The sequence below is a fragment of the Megalobrama amblycephala genome, linkage group LG2 (assembly GCF_018812025.1).
Source record: "Megalobrama amblycephala isolate DHTTF-2021 linkage group LG2, ASM1881202v1, whole genome shotgun sequence".
Classification (NCBI taxonomy): Eukaryota; Metazoa; Chordata; class Actinopteri; order Cypriniformes; family Xenocyprididae; genus Megalobrama; species Megalobrama amblycephala.
This window is the reverse complement of record NC_063045.1, coordinates 16,232,637-16,250,988: the sequence shown is the minus strand read 5'-3', so window position 1 is coordinate 16,250,988 and position 18,352 is coordinate 16,232,637. Positions and strand designations below refer to the sequence as shown.

Below are 18,352 nucleotides of genomic sequence, written 5' to 3'. Positions count from 1 at the left end.
GCACCGCTATTGGGGCATGTTGTCACTAAAGTCTGAAACATTGTGTGCAATGAACTGTATCATGTTTTTCCTGGGCAATAATGGTGGAAATGAAAAGGGTTTTTTTCTTTGTAGTCAAGACTTTAAGACATGTGCCTATATAGATTTTCAAAACTGATTTTCAAAAATAAACTTTCCCTTGAGAAATATTCAGTAGTTAGCAGTAACAGTATTGCAATATAGAATTTAAAAGCAAATAATTGATAAGTGAATTCGTTACCAACCACAGAAGAGATATCCTACTAGTCAACTGCTGAAATAGGTACTAGCAAGTACCAACTACAGGATCAGTATTAGTAACTTTTAGTTACTGGCTACAATAGAATTATTTTTAACAGTTATACATGAATTAAAATGAGAAGTGAGAACACACCCCTGCCTTATTGATGTTAGTTAAATTCAGAATTGTCGCATGACTATTTAATTTACAGTATGTTGAATAACTGAATAAGAATTACTCCATATATGAGGTTATAGATAAACATCAGATCTGCTTATGCAAATGAATCCCAAATGAATCCCAAAAGTGTGAGCATGTAAATCTTTTTATTTTTTAACAAGATAAGTGTATTGAAACCCCTAATTACATTTCTTTTAAGCATGCCCTGTCACCAATAATGTTAAAACATGTTGATCCAGCAAAAGCTGTTTTATAGAATAGTAATCTTTGAATGCAGATGGATTGGCAATGAGAACAGTACAGTCTAATGCTAACTAAAGGTGCATTTCTGGGCTCACTATAACATTTTACACTTCTTTAAAACTTGTGACAGAACAGTGTGTTCAACATCCAAGAAGAGTATCTGGGGGTTAATGATCTCCATGGCACAGATGAAGTGAGAGTAAATGTTTTTGGAGTTCTCACTGCTACCTGCTTTCTGTTTATATAACTCTTCAATGAACTGCATGGCATCTTGAACATCCTGACATTTGCCTGAAGGTGGCGCCAACACACAAAAGAAGCAAAATGAAGAATGAATCAGGTATGACAAGGAAATAGATAACAAAGATAATGCTGCCTTTCTCTTTAATTGAATGTGCACCAATCTACCTTTAAATCCAGGAAAGTATGTTTTTAAATCCGAGAACTGAATCTTCTCGGCCAAGATGTCTATTTTGTTCAGGAACAGGATGACGGAGGATTTAGCAAACAACGGTGAGTGTATGGTTGTGTAGAACAGTGACAAGCTCTCTTCCATACGGTTCTGTAGCCAAAGAGAGGAAGAGTACAAAGATTAACAGATTTATTACATAGGAAGGACAGGAGACATATGAGAACAAACTGACATGATGTAATGCAGTGTAATACAGAGTGCCTGCCCACTTTTTCAGCGGATTGTAAAATAGTCTTTGTTAAAGAGTTATAAGCTATGAACCAAGCCAATCAGCAATGAGGTGAATCACAACACTACAATCTTTGATTTGAAGAAAAAAAAAATTTGACAAAAATACAAAGGTACAAGACTGTACTAAACGGTTTTAGTGAAGGAAAGAACTTCAATCCCATGAAGCATTGCAAACAACATAATTGAAATAAAATGGAGAAATATAAAACTACTCATTTACAAATGTTGATTATATGTATAAAAACAACATATTTTAAGTTTATTACAAAATATGCATATGTTATATATATATATATATATATATATATATATATATATATATATATATATATATATATATATACACACACACACACACACACACACACACACACACACAACCAACCCGAATTCCGGAAATGTTGGGATGTTTTTTAAATTTGAATAAAATAAAAAAACTAAAAGACTTTCAAATCACATGATCCAATATTTTATTCACAATAGAACATAGATAACATAACAGATGTTTAAACTGAGAAATTTTAAATATTTATCCACTAAATGAGCTCATGTCAAATTTGATGCTTGCTACAGTTCTCAGTTGGGACGGGGGCATTTTTACCATGGTGTAGCATCTCCTCTTCTTTTCAAAACAGTTTGAAGATGTCTGGGCATCGAGGTTATGAGTTTCTGGAGTTTTGGTCCCATTCCTGCCTGGTATCCAGCTGCTGAAGAGTTTGTGGTCGTCTTTGACGTATTTTTGAGACCTATAGCAGGCATCAAATTTCACTCCATAGCAGGCAGGCATCACTCCGGGCTAAAGAGACCTTCCAGCGTGTTATCAGCGTTCAGTTCAAAAGCCAGCATCTCTGAATGGTATGGGGGTGCATAAGTGCATATGGTATGGGCAGCTTGCATGTTTTGGAAGACACTATAAATGCTGAAAGGTATATAAAGGTTTTAGAGCTACATATGCTACCCTCCAGATAACGTCTATTTCAGGGAAGGCCTTGTGTATTTCAGCAGGGCAATGCAAAACCACATACTGCAGCTATTACAACAGCATGGCTTTGTCGTACACTGTAAAAAATGACCGTGATTTTAACAGTAAAAGACTGTAAAAATGCTGCGGTGAAAAACTGTCAATTGGTTTACAGAAAGTTTCTGTACTATATACGGTGAATAACTGTAATAGATCTAACGGTACATTTAATGTAATTTTACGGTAAAATACCGTTAAATTCACAGTTTTTGGAAGTGAAAAATAACAATTCATTGTAAAATTTACAGTGAAAAACCGTAAATTGACATTCCCACAATTCCCTGTGTGACACTTCACATTTGATATATTTTCGTTGAAATAACTCTGTTTCTTCTTAGTTTTTCTCATTTTTTTCTAATCAGTTATGTACATTAGGGTTTTATGTTACATCTAATGTTGTTAAATTAATGTTTATTGCATTTTTAAAATTTCATGCATGTTACCATGATGGTGTTTAGTGTGTGTGTGAATGACACTGTGTGCACCTTCTATATATTATATTGTCCTCCTCAGCTTGTGGAAAAGCTGCTTGTGATGAACTTTGATTCATCATGTGACTCTTATCACCACTGTGTTTGGTGACTGTCAGTGTATTATAAAGGTACAAAACAGATATTAGTACTTCATTAGGTTGGTAAATTAACATTATATCAGTTAATGAAATACGTTATTTTACCGTAAATTTTACTGGGATTTTTTTTTTACAGTGTGTAACAATGATGTTAATATTACTGAAATCCAATGTTAAATATACATATTTAAAATGTAAAATTCACATGTAACTCCGTAAGTATGTTTACGGTTTGATGTCATTTTTACAGTATTGTTCTGGTAACCAGCTGCCGGTATTTTTCCGTAGAAACAACGGGATATTTTTTACAGTGTAGAAGAGTCCGGGTGCTGAATTGGCCTGCCTGCAGTCCAGATCTTTAACCTATAGAGAACATTTGGCGCATCATAAAGCGGAAGATGCGACAAAGAAGACCTAAGACAGTTGAGCAACTAGAAGCCTGTATTAGACAAGAATGGGACAACATTCGTATTCCTAAACTTGAGCAACTTGGGCAGTGTGTATATTAGGGGTGTCCTCGACTACGGATTTACATAGTCGAATCAGATTGCCTATATTCGACTGATAGTAGAATCATATATGTTGGGGTTGGGGGGGATGTGATTTGAGCTTGAAAAACAGCAGTCCACTAGAGAGTGCGCACGGACTTTGAAAGGGCCGCGCGCTGAACTGTGCACAAGATGGAGCGGGACACGGAAAATGAAGTAGACCTAAGGCCTATAGCCTACCCGCGGGCGCGGCTTAAGACAACTTTTATTTTCTTTCACACACAGCACAGAGAAACGTCTTTCTAATAAACCGACCAAACTGCCTGTCAAGTGATAGACGAAACTGACAATGATTTTATCTTTTTTAAACAAATGAAAGGCAATGTGGATAAACATTCACAGCCACACATGTACAGAACACTCTCAAAGATATAGAAGAAAATGAATAAAAACATTTTGGATCAATAAACCTTAAATATATATATAAAAATAACTGCAGAAAAGCCACACTGCAGATATACATTTCATATGTCGGCAAATCAAATTACATCGGCTAAACTGTCTGTGCAAGCAGCTTTAAGCAAAAAAATGTAATTCATTTAATAAAAAAAATTATATATATTTTTTTATCAAACATTAATTTACAGAATTTAATTAGAACAGAAATATGATCGAGTCAAACTGCAAAATGCCTGAAGTGCAGGGGAACATATATTCAAAACACAAGCCACAAATAATTAAATTAGATAACCCAGAGTGATCAATAAATAAATTAAAATTAAAGAAATTATTAAAATAACGAAAGTAGGCTATAGCCAGAATTGTCTTTTAACTGCAGAGACAATAAACGCTGAACTGGATTGGCAGTCTTTTTAGCTAAACATTCAAACATCAAATTACATCAGTCTAAAATAGTTTGAAATCATTTGTAGCTACCCTACCTGATTGAGAGAGAAAAATCCAGTCTTTCACGCGATCTGCCTGTGTCCGTTTGAGTCTTTTTAAATAGCGCGCTATAGTCAGCTCGTTGGCCGGAGGAGGCGCGCCGCCGTGTTTGTCGTTATTGAGTCCTAGGACATGAGCTGTTGGCATAACTTGCATCATACGTTTTTTGGATCATCTTTTACCATTTCAAAGTGCATCCAATTGTACACTTTATCCAAGACATTGTTAAAGATTTAATCCCTGCCGCAAAGATGCTCCTCTGCCGGTCACGGATCATGGAAGTGAAACTTTAATCGGTCACATGGGTGGTTGGATTTATTCACGCACATTAAAAATATTTATTAAAAGCTTCTTTCTTTTCACATTTTTATTTATGGTATTAATATAATAGGCTGTATATTAACCTGAAGAACCGGTATGTCTATGTAAAATCAATCAGATATTGAGCACCCCCATATCTCTTCTCATAACACCTCTGCGAAGATTCGACTGTGAGATTGGTAGTCGAATCAGGCTCCTCCTATCGAATATTCGAATCGTCGACTATTCAGGGTCACCCCTAGTGTATATATATATAGGGATGGGCAATATATTGCATGCGATTCTCACGCGCATTTCGTCAGTAAAGCCGGTTCCCTGATTACCGCTAAATCGCCATCACCTGCTTTCAAATGGAGCGCCATTTAACAGACAGAGCCGTAGTTCACTGATAAGCCACGCAAATATCGCGTTCATTATCGAAGGCGATTCATCTGCGATATGAACGTGATATTGCGTGGCTTATCAGTGAACTACGGCTCTGTCTGTTAAATGGCGCTCCATTTGAAAGCAGGTGATGGCGATTTAGCGGTAATCAGCGAACCGGCTTTACTGACGAAATGCGCGTGAGAATCGCATGCGATATATTGCCCATCCCTAATATATATATATATATATATATATATATATATATATATATATATATATATATATATAAGATGTGCCTATATATATATACATATATATATATATATATATATATATATATATATATATATATATATATATATATATATATATAAAGATGTGCCTATATATGTGCATACACTCAAAATCGACATTCAGGTTAACCGCACTGTGCCTATATATGTGAAAGTGCTTACACATCTGGAAAGGCACCATCAATGCTGAAAGGTATATCCTAAGTTCTAGAACAACATATGCTCCCATCCAGATGTCGTCTCTTTCAGGGAAGACCTTGCATTTTCCAACATGACAATGCCAGACCACATACTGCATCAATTACAACATCATGCCTGCGTAGAAGAAGGATCCGGGTACTGAAATGGCCAGCCTGCAGTCCAGATCTTTCACCCATAGAAAACATTTGGCGCATCATAAAGAGGAAGATGCGACAAAGAAGGCCTAAGACAGTTGAGCAACTAGAAGCCTGTATTAGACAAGAATGGGACAACATTCCTATTCATAAACTTGAGCAACTTGTCTCCTCAGTCCCCAGACGTTTGCAGACTGTTATAAAAAGAAGAGGGGATGCCACACAGTGGTAAACATGGCCTTGTCCCAACTTTTTTGAGATGTGTTGATGCCATGAAATTTAAAATCAACTTATTTTTCCCTTAAAATGATATTGATATGTCATCTATGTTGTATTCTGAATAAAATATTAAAATTTGAAACTTCCACATCATTGCATTCTGTTTTTATTCACAGTTTGTACAGTGTCCCAACTTTTTTGGAATCAGGTTCCAGCTCTTCATGGGAGTGAGCGGAGCTAAAGATCTGTTTAGGATCATGTTGTTTCTGATTGGTGTAATTTTCTGTACAGCATCATGGGTAATGTAGTTTTTCACCAGGAATTCCACCGTTTAAAATGATTTTAAAAATAAGCTGAAATAACGTGGCCTGACAGATTCAGCAGAAGCAGATATCACGGATTAACAACCTCACAGTATGTATGTCTTTCAAGAGTTTTTACTTTCAGGACCTGACTGTTGCACTCTATAGTATGCTAGTATGTTATTCAGAATTCAGAATGTTTAGAATGGAATACTAGATTACTGATTGCTATATACCAATTTTTTAAAAATAGCAGGATTGCCAACTTATTACATATACGCCATCTCATGAATTATGGTCTTAACCTTTGGTCAGATGAAAAAAGATGCCAGCTGAGCACACAACATTGTGGGATATGTAGTTGGTCATATGGGTACTTTATAGTTAAAAGTTTACCCCAATGGTCAAATTTGCCAAAAAGTGTAAAAAAACAAACAAACAAACAAACTAATTGGTTGCTTTTCAGTCAGGTTCTCTTTCCTTTTGGCCACATAGAAGGCAAGGCTAAAAATTTAAACCAAGAATGTACACTCATATTACTATCAATGGGAGAAAGTGCAACCGATGTTAGAAGCTCCGGAGGCCACAGAAACAACCAGTGTCCTGAGACGCACACTTAGGACTGCACATGCACATTGGCTGGACCGACTTGAAATATACGCTTGTTTAATCTCAATTGGAAGGCTGTGTCTTAGTACGGCTGAATTTCTTGGCTGCCACAGGCATCAAGCTCCGTCAAAGGTTGTCTCAATTTTAAAGGATCCTTTGAAGGCAGCCTTCGTTTTGCATCCTTAATTTGGCCTGTTTTGAAGGATGCATCAAGTGTATCCATCACATCCTCCAAACACCCACAATCCTTTGCATACATTCCAATTCACAAAAAAAGAATTAGCATAAAATGAATCAGCACTGAGCTTGTCCAATTTCACTATGTAATTCAAGAGAAAAATAAAAAATAAAAATTTGGAGGTTTTGTTTTGTTGTAAATTAATCGCATAATGCTAAACTGTGCATAATGTAAACTACTGAGAGCCTGGATTTCTTTGGGGAAGAAGAGGCAAAAACATACTTTCTTGTTATTCTCCAGAAGTTGGTCGTACTCGCTGAGGGAAGCTAAAAATATGAGTGATGTCACATTCTGAAAGCAATGGATCCACTTCCTTCTCTGTCCCCTCTGACCACCGATATTTACAATCCTGAAAATACAGAAAGACCAGAAATCAAGTTTAGTAATCTCATCCACTTTTCTATATTATCTGTTGTGGTTCATACTAGGCCCGGATTTGTCCCTAAAAACTTTTCCTTCCTTTCTGTCACATTTCATAATGTCTTCCAGTAGCAGCTCCTGGCTATAAATTTAGGTGGTTCTTAGCACTAGTTTGTGAGAAACATTTTGTAAGCTAATCTCTGAACATATGCAGACACACTTTTGGCAGTGGTCTAATGTCCTTGCGTTATTCAACCTGAGGGTGGCGCTCTAATGTTGATTGATAGGCACACATATGCTGTGTCCCAATTGACCCTTCGCTAAGCCACGCCCGAAAACCACCACAGGCCAATCGTGGTTTAGCAACCATTACTAGGTGCGGGAGGTCTGTCAAGCTTTCGAGCGAGGGAACATGGTGAAGCTTTGTGCTAATGGATTATGTTAACCTGATACCCGGTATCCTAAAGGTTTTATTAACATCTACACATACCCCAACACTAACTTACCCTTACAATAATGCATATACAGTAATTTTGCGTTATTTATCATGACAACAATGATGTAATATTGATGTATGCATATGCAGTAAGCCCAGGTAGGACAATCTGACGGGTAGGTTAGCTAGCTAGCTAACTCAGCACATCATTGCTTGGAAATAATGACGGTTCTTTCTTCATAATGCATATATTTGAACGTGAAATGAAAATCATTAAAAGGCAAGACGGAGTTATGTTAGCCTGGCCTGCTAAAAATATAAGCGGGAGAATCATTGCAAAGCGGTCAGGCTAACGTCTTGTGTTTATTTCATAAGACTTATGGATAAGCTGTTTGATTTATAATTATTGGGTTATTTTCACAAATTTCACTTAACCTGCTGTGTATGAACAAAGCTTTTCCTCAATAAATTGTGTGTTTTCTATTTGAATGGTCAGCGTATGAGGCGCTGCTGCTCGCGCTGGGAGCTTTAGCTTCAATTTTGATCAAATTATTTTCTAATCAGTTGCATATTATGTCGTGGATATATCCCTTGAATGCATACTGCAGTCCTTTTTGTCTTGCTCTCTCAGATATTTCACCTATTCGCCAAAAATGACTAATTATCTCCTTGAAAATGTCTGACACCGGTGCATACATACTGTAAATGACTTGCCAGACGCGAAAGCTTGACAGGCGTAGCAACAGTAACTAAGGAGGGCGGGGCTTAGCGAAGGGTCCATTCAGGGGCTGCGTCCTCCAGAGGTCGCATTTGAAGGCTGCGTACGTCATCGAGTCGGTCTCATTTAAGAAAACTAACCATAATAAAATTTACTGTTATTCATTGTGAGGTGTAAAATACTGTCATTTCTTTCTTACTTTGCAATCTAATGGTTACTTGTCTTAAATGAGACCGCCCCGATGACGTATGCAGCCTTTAAATGTAACCTCCGGAGGACGAAGCCCCTGAATTGGGACACAGCGATATCTTAGTGCACCAAAAAATGAAAATTTCCCCATGATTTACTCACCCTCAGGCCATAGGTGTATATGACTTTCTTCTTTTAGATGAACACAATCGGAGTTATATTATAAAATATCCTGACTCTTCTAAGCTTTATAATGGTAGTGAATGGCACTCATGATTTTGAAGCCCCAAAAAACTGCATCCATCATAAATGTAATCCATATGGCTCCAAGGGGCTAATAAATGCCTTCTGAAGCAAAGCAATGTTTTTTTTTGTAAGAAAAATATCCATACTACAAACATCTGGTGGTGCACTTACAGTATGCATGTTCTCTTCTAATGACAAAATTAGCATCATGCACACTGTACGCTGACCCTTGCATACACATAAAAAGTGAAGTATACTTTGGACTTTAGTATCATAATACATGCTTGGCAAAGCCACACACCAAATTTGAATATATCCTGCTCAATTTATGACTTAAAATAGTCGAGAATCTGAAAAATATTTGCTGCAGAATGCTGAACACGATTGCAATTTATTATTTATTCAGTTTATGAAGTCTATCTACCTGTCCTTATACAGATAAGCGTGTCTGATGTCTTCTTCTGAATCAGATAGTGGCTCACTTTGTAAATGACGACAGAATAATTACAGTGTTTGGGTGCATTGTCCTTTTAAATGCCAGCATAAACTTCCATTGCCGTACCTCATAGTTAACCTCCCCCTACTAATGCACTGCTCTGTAATGCCGTTAGTGGGAGATCGGACACGTAGAATATCTTGAGTTGTAGGGGTGTAGTCTTCAGCTGCGATGCGGTCCAAGTTATAAATAAAGCTTTGGAAACATATTTGTTATTACTATTAATAAAAATAATGCAATAGCAAATATCACTTTGACTAAAAATCCTAGAATGTGATTTTGAAATGGTTATGAATCATCAGGAAAGGAGAAGATAAAGATGCAGGAAGTCAGTAAAAGGGGTTGACAGGAATTGTCTTGAACACACTTACTACCCAGTGGAGTCCAGTAGCTGATACTCTCTGCATCGTTTGTAGCAGATTTTAAAGCCTTGGTCTTCCCATAGGTGACGAATAGCCTCTACATAACTTCTCTGCAGCTGAGTTATCTGATGTATGTCCTGATCCTGGAACCACTGGGCATAAATCTACAGATATCACAGAACTAATGACTCAAGAGACTGCCATTTTTTGTTACTATTTTAATATATTGTATATTTATTCATGATAAAAAGAATAATTATTTTAAATGTATTTTATTTTTTGCCAATCAGGATTGGCCCTGATTAATCTCCGGGCTCTACAGAAACACTCTTGGTGTCTTGATCACCTCGTTCTGTGGGTTGGAGTAGGGAATCTTTAGCGTGCTCATGGCTTCTGTTATTGCACTCATTGCTTGGAAGATATTCTGGAAAACCAGTTTAGTGTAGCTGCGCCTCTCGTCTTCTGAGAAGCCATTTCCATGAAAAATCCTCATCTGCTTCATAAACGTTGTTTTTCCACTTTCTTTTGTGCCTAAATCAAAGCAAAAAAAAACATGTGCCTCAGCATAGAAAACCTGAGAACAGGAAAACTGAAACTAATCAGGACCTGAATTTCGGTGCGGTATCCCAGCTAACAGACTTTTGTTATAAGAACATTCTCTAAATATTCAGTGTTGGTTCTGGGAATGTAAAAAATGTCCAGGAACGTTTTTTAAAGGTATAATGTTCCTCAAACATTCTTTCAACTTAATTTTGATTTAAAATTCAACATTTTAGGAACGTTGATTTGTAACTGAAGATATTCAACTGAAGATCTGATTAAACAACTTCTTTTTCAGCAATTGCAGGTGTTTTCAGAAAACATTTCTGCATTGATAAAGCAGATCAACCTGTCTGCTTTAAGTAAGTTTTCACTGTACTGCCTGTTACTATCTAACCTATACTGAACATATCTCCACACCATTTTTAGAAGACATGTTCAGGACTGCCAGAAAAAATCAAATTTTTTTTTTCAATTTCCAGATTTTATCCAGATGGGTTTTTGAAAGTCTGGACAGCAATTTTACAGATGCCTCTCAGTCTGGATGCTCTGGCTGCGCAAATCGGATTTCAAACTGTCTTTTGCGTCACTCTTAATGCAACACCTAACAATAACATCAAAACTGACGGTGTTCAAATAGTACGTCCAAAGATTTTGGCATTTTCCTGTGCGACAGAGGAGTTCTGCAACCGCAACTCACAGTGCACTTAAGCACTTATTTGGAGAACAAGATGGTGCACCTCCATTTTTCTAGCATATGTTTTGAAAGCCTCGTCACATACACAGCAAAATCCCCAGAGTTAAATCAACCCTGCTCAGAGTACATGTGGTCCCTCTCTGAATAGTGTTAAAGTAACACTGAAGCAGAGTTAAATTTAATGAGATAATTAAGCAATTAATTAAGTAATGATTGTGCATTAGTGATGAACACCTGCTGTTAACAAGCAGAATCACTGAAGAAATAAGAAAAAACACAAGAACTACAAGTGACTTAAGTCACAGCCTTATTAATTGCTTATCTCATTAACTTTAACTCTGCTTCAGTGTTACTTTAACACTATTTAGAGAGGGACCATGTGTATTCTGAGCAGAGTTGATTTAACTCTGGGGATTTTGCTGTGTACAAGTACGTATAAGTTGTTACTAAAGCAACCCATGCAGTTAGGTTGGTAATGTCTGGACACACAAATCTTATTTGATTACTTGCAATTAATAGTGCGGACAGTCTGCCTGAAAAGAAAAATCTGATTTGAGGAAAAAAAAACTGATCTGCCTACAGTCTGAACATACTCTAATTCTACTTTGGGATGAGAAAAGCAAATTTAGATTTTAGAGTCACAGGTCTAATCAGCTCTTAGATGATCACATGTCATAAATGTATCCCAAAATATGAAGTAACAAACACAAAATGGCAAATATCTAATGCCCTAAGTTTACCTTCACTTTTAAAGATGAGACCAGAAAAGACAAAATAATATTTCTCAGTTTTCCTTAATGGGAGGAATCTATATTTTTGTGAAAAAGTAAAAATAAACACACATAATGACTTAAAATGAATGAGATCATGTGGAAGTTGATGAAGGACTGATAGAATCATCTCACCTAATAAAAGCAATAGAGGTTGTTTATTTTCTCTTTTCCTCTGCTCAGCAAGGATGCAGTCGATTTCCTTATTTTTGGCTATGCTGTCCATTTTGCTACAACCACAGTAGTAATAATCCCCCATTTCTCCTGCAGATATACAATAACTACAAAAAACAATAATATTAAGCATTTTTTAAGCATAGTATTGTATTAAATTCACAGTAGATTACAGTAGAACATCAAGAAGTAGCAGTTAAATTTGCGCATGCGCAACAGAATGCCGTTGCCATTGTATCAGCAGCTGCTGCTTAAAGTCCCTATTGGCCGGCTCCTGCATCAGCATCACATGCATGCATTGTGCTGCTCATGTGAACAGCGTCGGCCAATACTGAGCTGGCGTTCTGACGTAGAACCATGCAAAGCAGTTTGAGCCAAGTGATTACAAAACACTTTGAGCAGGAGTTCAAATGTAGACCCGCTCCACTCCTAGGCTTATCCACACCAGCATTTAGTCTAAGTGTTGTGAGGTGACATGCAAATCATTGGCTTCATCTGAAACTTTTTCGTTGTTGAAAAGAAAATAATACTATCTGGACTTTTTTTGTGTGGAAATTATATTAATTACTTGTTTAAATGATTGATAATTAGACATTCTGTTTGCTAGAGCTGCACGATTATTCGCGTTTTAATTGTGATAGCGATTTTGGTTTCTATCGATTGATTTAAATAATCCTTGCAATATTTGCCACACTGATTATTTGTCCTGAAAAAAAAAATCTTTTTTTCATTTCCATTATCTTGCATTGGTAACAAGCCTCCACTATCTTTGCTGGTTGCCAGATGTCACGAAGATAAATCCCCCAAACGGGGCTTTTCTCGATGAGATCAAAAAAGTTTTTTGGCTTTTAGTATGAATATGTTAGTCTTACTGTTATTTATAAGCTATGTACAAAATTTGCATTTAGAAGGTATAAGCATTTAAAACTTGCAGTCTCTCACTTTTGCCAATATGCTGACATCATGCTGCACTTCAGCTTCTCATCAGATTTTCTGACCAATCAAATGCTTTCTAGAATCTACATTGTGAATGGCACATAGTGCAGTATATAGGGGATAGGGAATGATTCAGACACTGTAAATATGCTTTCCATTGGGCCAAATGAAGTGTGATTTCACGAAGAGTTGTCAAAAGTACCGACTTTAGTACCTATCGGTACTGAATTTTTTTAAAAATGTGATGCTTTGAGCACTGTTGAGTGGTTTCGTAGACACCTCTGATTGGTTATTGTGTTGACGCGCTCATCAGATATGTCTGTGATTGGCTACAGTGATCAACGCAATGATCAAATTGCTTAGATGAACAGACACGGTCACGGGGCCTTGTTGTGTAGTGTGGGCTGACCAATAAAAGTGCTTCATAAAACGCATGTCCTTAGAAAGCTTGGGCCCTGCCGCATACAACACAAGACTCTCAGAGGAAAGACGGCAATAAGATACGCCTCGGTGGAGGAAGAGAGCCTTTCGTGACCAACAAACACTGTTAACCTTCCGCTTCTAGCTCGGTAGACTCTCCACTGCTCCGTCTGAAAGCTGACAGGAAGTTGTCATCTCTCAGGGTTTTGGGGGGTTTGAAAAACCATGTTCTCACAGATCAACACATTTTAGTTTTTGCTAATATGCTCAGTGTTTATTCTAGTAAACAAGTAGTCAAGTCCTTTTTGAGGTTTCTAATATCATTTGTTTTCTTTGTGTTGTTCCACAGAAGTTCTCAAACACTGATTTCCTCCCCCCAGTTCTTTCCAAGAAAAACGTCAGTTTGGGATGTCTGGTTAAACCGGATTCTTAAAGTGTAGTTAAAAAGGCCTGATATGACTTATTTGAAGCCTTTGCCGTCACTCTGAATATTTGATTAACTTGTTAGCGTGACAACCTTTCCTATCTTGATGTTATTTCCTTCCAAAGCAATGTGTCAGAAGAGTTTGCTGCATGTGATACTCAACGTTCATGTGAGATCTGATGTTTGTTCAAACACTAGTTGGAATACAAAAGATAAACGCCCTCTATTTGAACCAGTTTTTTTTCTGATTACACTTTTTTATTGTATTAGCAACCAATTCGTGAGATTACTTTTGTAATTTGTTTTGGTAAAATGTCCCTTTAAAGTTGTCAGTGTTTTCTCTTTTTGAAAGGACTGGTCCGCGATAGACGCCTGCTTTCAAATGCTCCCACGTGTAAGCGCGTTTTTACAGCATTGATCATTGATCCGTGAACACAGTAGCCAATCAGAGGTGTTTACGAATCTGCTCAACAGCACTCAAAGAGTCACATTTTTAAAATTTCAGTATCGACTAGGTACCAAAGTCGGCACTTTTGACAGCTCTAGTTTCACGTTAATGAACTGCTGCAGCGTGCACACAGTCTGCTTCGGTCCAGAGACATGATAGCACAGAGTGGATTATATGAGTGAGTCGCATACCAAAAAGTGTATCGGACCCATTTTAATTCTGCACAGAATGCTATATTTTAAAGCGATACGGAGGAAATTAGGAGGAGAAATGGTTAGAGATTAGGAAGAAACTGCGGCTTTACCGAGCTCAACGGCTCTGGACAAGATGTCATATAAACTAAACGCTATTGGGCAATTTTTAAAAAGGAGAGGAGCTGTTTGATATGTCCCGCCCTGTCTTCCTGTTTCAGTGGAAATGACGTCAACACATTGAATAATGCTGCGCGTTTCAAGGCACTTCAGTGGGCCTTTAAAAGGATACATTTTCTGCCCAGTGTTTTACTTAATCTTCTCAAACTGAATAAAAAAGCGCTGATGATTTGTGTTCCTTGAGGCCGTGTCTGCGGGTTTCTGCTACTAAATCTGCGAGAGAACCTTCTCTGTGACAAACTGTAATAAATCCAAACAATGCTTGACCATATTGTTTGCGATCATGGTTGGTGAATAAATGAAACCTCTACAATACAAAGTAAAAAGGTAACAATTTGTTTTGTTTTCTTGGAATTAATATTAGCAATTTCACTTTTTCACGTTTTAGATTTTGAGAGAATCTTCTTAAAGGTGCCATCAAAAGTTTTTTTACATGATGTAATATAAATCTAAGGTGTCCCCTGAATGTGTCTGTGAAGTTTCAACTCAAAATACCCCATAGATTTTTTTTAAATAATTTTTTTTAACTGCCTATTTTGGGGCATAATTAGAAATGCACCGATTCAGGCTGCGGCCCCTTTAATTCCTCACGCTCCCCACCCCCGGAGCTTGCGCTTGCCTTAAACAGCATAAACAAAGTTCACACAGCTAATATAACCCTCGCAATGGATCTTTACAAGATGTTCGTCATGCATGCTGCATGCATACATCAGATCATGTGAGTATAGTATTTATTTGGATGTTTACATTTGAATCTGAATGAATTTGATAGTGCTCCGTGGCTAACAGGCTAAAGCTAACATTACACACTGTTGGAGAGATTTATAAAGAATGAAGATGTGTTTATGCATTATACAGACTGCAAGTGTTTAAAAATGAAAATAGCGACGGCTCTTGTCTCTGTGAATACAGTAAGAAACAATGGTAACTTTAACCACATTTAACAATACATTAGCAACATGCTAACGAAACATTTAGAAAGACAATTTACAAATATCACTAAAAATATCATGTTATCATGGATCATGTCAGTTATTATTGCTCCATCTGCCATTTTTCGCTATTGTTCTTGCTTGCTTACCTAGTCTGATGATTCAGCTGTTCACAGATCCAGACGTTAATACTGGCTTGTCTGATGCCTTGAACATGGGCTGGCATATGCAAATATTGGGGGCGTACATATTAATGATCCTGACTGTTACGTAACGGTCGGTGTTATGTTGAGATTCGCCTGTTATTCGGAGGTCTTTTAAACAAATGAGATTTATATAAGAAGGAGGAAACAATGGAGTTTGAGACTCACTGTATGTCATTTCCATGTACTGAACTCTTGTTATTCAACTATGCCAAGGTAAATTCAATTTTCCATTCGATGGCACCTTTAAGGTTTTACCAGGTTTTATAACGTAGAGCAGATGAAATCTACATGGGTAAACATGGCTAAAAGAAAAAAAAAACATGAGTATCGTTCTTTGAGGTCTGTCTGTAGGAATTTGCATTTGTAGAGCGAAATGGATCGTTTTGTATTAAAGGTGCAATATGTAAGATTTCTGTCCGCTAGAGGTCGCTAGAGGCCTATTCAAAACAAAGGCATAGCTTGATGACGCCAAGTTTGAGTGCAGAATCTTGGGCCACGTGGTCTTCACCTCACATCGCCGCTGGAGTGATTGCGCAACACACGCCGCGAGCAGCGGAACTTTTATTATGCCACAGTCGCCGGCGCCGCTTCTGCTTTTCCGGTCATGAGTATGAGGTAACGTTTATCGTATTAGATACATTTGAGAGTGTTGAAAATGATGTTATAACGTTACTCTTCCAATGCTGGATCACTGGAAATGCTGTATTACTGTTACTAAAAATAAAGCTGCATCTGATTATGCTATGTTAGCTACTTGACAAAATAGTGTTTTTCTCTGAGGCATGGTAAAGCATGGTACTCGCAAAAAATCAAGAAAATTAGATTTAAACAATAAGACTAAACGTGTTGAGCTATATAACAACAATTAGTTTTCTGTCTATAAACGTAACCAAACAGTTGTTCCCTTGTCTACGGTGTTTCCATGGTTTCTACAAAATAAAATGGTGCAACTGACAGGCGACTCCTCACATGTCCCGTGTCCTTGGTTAAAATTGCAATTTTCTCACGATTTACAAATATTTGGAATATAACATTTGGAATATTGTAAGTACTCAAGTGAACAAAATATATAACACTGGCCTAGTGGTTTTTGGATACTTTACTGCAAAAATCTTACATATTGCACCTTTAATTCCCCGTGAGATGAAGCTATCATAGAAAAGTCAGACATACATCACCGTATTAAACAACAATTAAAACGGAGAAAACACAGATAATCACTCACCTTCATTCATAAAACCGACGGCGTAAATGGGAAACAAAATCCATCTTCCTTGAAACAAACAGTTGTTGTGGCACCTTAAATGAACTTGCACGTTCGTTCACCACAGATGACAGTTGTACTTCCCGAAAGTCTGCCTTTAATGCATATAATATATGCCAAGTATGTTGCAGAGCAGAAGAGTAACCAATGGCGAGTCAGTGGACATTATCCCTCCCAGTTTAGTAACTATTTAAAGTGAATTACACGTCTTTTTAACAAAAAGTAGCTATTTCCACTGTGTTTATTTTATGTTTACTTGCTAGGGGAGAATGGGGCTATAGTTGTCACACAGGGAACTGGTTTGTCACATTTGTTTTTTCACAGTCTATTATTAATTACGTTTTGTGTTGACCAAACAATGGTTTACTGTGTTAAATATTTATGTTCGTTTTATTGTACTACTGTATAAATGTAGCAGAAAGTCTATTATAAGTTGTGTTGTGGCAGGTTCCCATTGGCCCTATTTCCTGCGTTTTCGGTGATCCGATCACAAGTGGTCGCTATTTCACAGCTGTTGGGGCATGTTGTCACAAAAGGTCGTCAAAATTGTGTTCACTTTCCCTGTTCTCTGGAGTAAAATGTGTGACAACTAGTCTAATTAATTTTACTAGTAACAATTTAATTAAAAGCAAATATTTGATAAATACATTCGTTACCAACAACAGAATAGATAGTCAAGTATTGATATAGTAGGCTACATGCAGCTGGATCAGTAGCAGCTTTTTCTAACTATAATAAATATTTTAATAGTTATATACATATAACTAAGTGAGAACAAACTGTCTGGACCCTGTTCATTAAAGTGATAGGCCTACATTTCTTAAGTGTTTAATTAAAAATGCCACATAATGGGCAATTTTATCAATATGCCCCTATTATATAATTTCTGACTCTTTTTCTTCATGCACTTTCCACATGGTGTCGATAAAGAGCTTGGAATCAACTGCAAATCTGCACGTTAAGTCTCTCATAGTTTGACGATAACAACGTATCTCAAGTCACGTCAACAAACGGAAGCACCACGTGTATAGTCTATGAGTGTTTTGAGTAATACGCATTTGTATATATGCTTATATATATATGTTAAATGAAATATTAGAGGTGTTTTATTAAAATACACAGAGGATAGGACTTCACCAGATATGTTTGACTAGGAATGGGCGTTGTCCATTCAGTCGAATAGCAGGGTTTGTGGCGAGACACGCCCCACGAGCTCCACAGTCGTTCCTCCACCAACCTTGCCTTATTCCAGGCCCCGCCCCCTCTCGCG

General features: G+C 37.2%; 1 protein-coding gene across 1 annotated transcript; it reads right to left on the bottom strand.

Annotated features, from left to right (window-relative positions):
- Positions 1-566: 566 nt before the first annotated feature.
- Positions 567-18,257, bottom strand: LOC125263823 (guanine nucleotide-binding protein subunit alpha-11-like). Its single transcript, XM_048183083.1, has 8 exons — positions 17,044-18,257; positions 12,043-12,188; positions 10,247-10,431; positions 9,910-10,064; positions 9,605-9,733; positions 7,316-7,442; positions 1,091-1,244; positions 567-973 (listed from the first exon to the last, which is right to left on the bottom strand). The coding sequence occupies exons 2-8, from the start codon at positions 12,164-12,166 to the stop codon at positions 777-779; spliced, it is 1,071 nt and encodes a 356-aa protein (XP_048039040.1). The 5' UTR covers positions 12,167-12,188; positions 17,044-18,257; the 3' UTR covers positions 567-776.
- Positions 18,258-18,352: the final 95 nt, after the last annotated feature.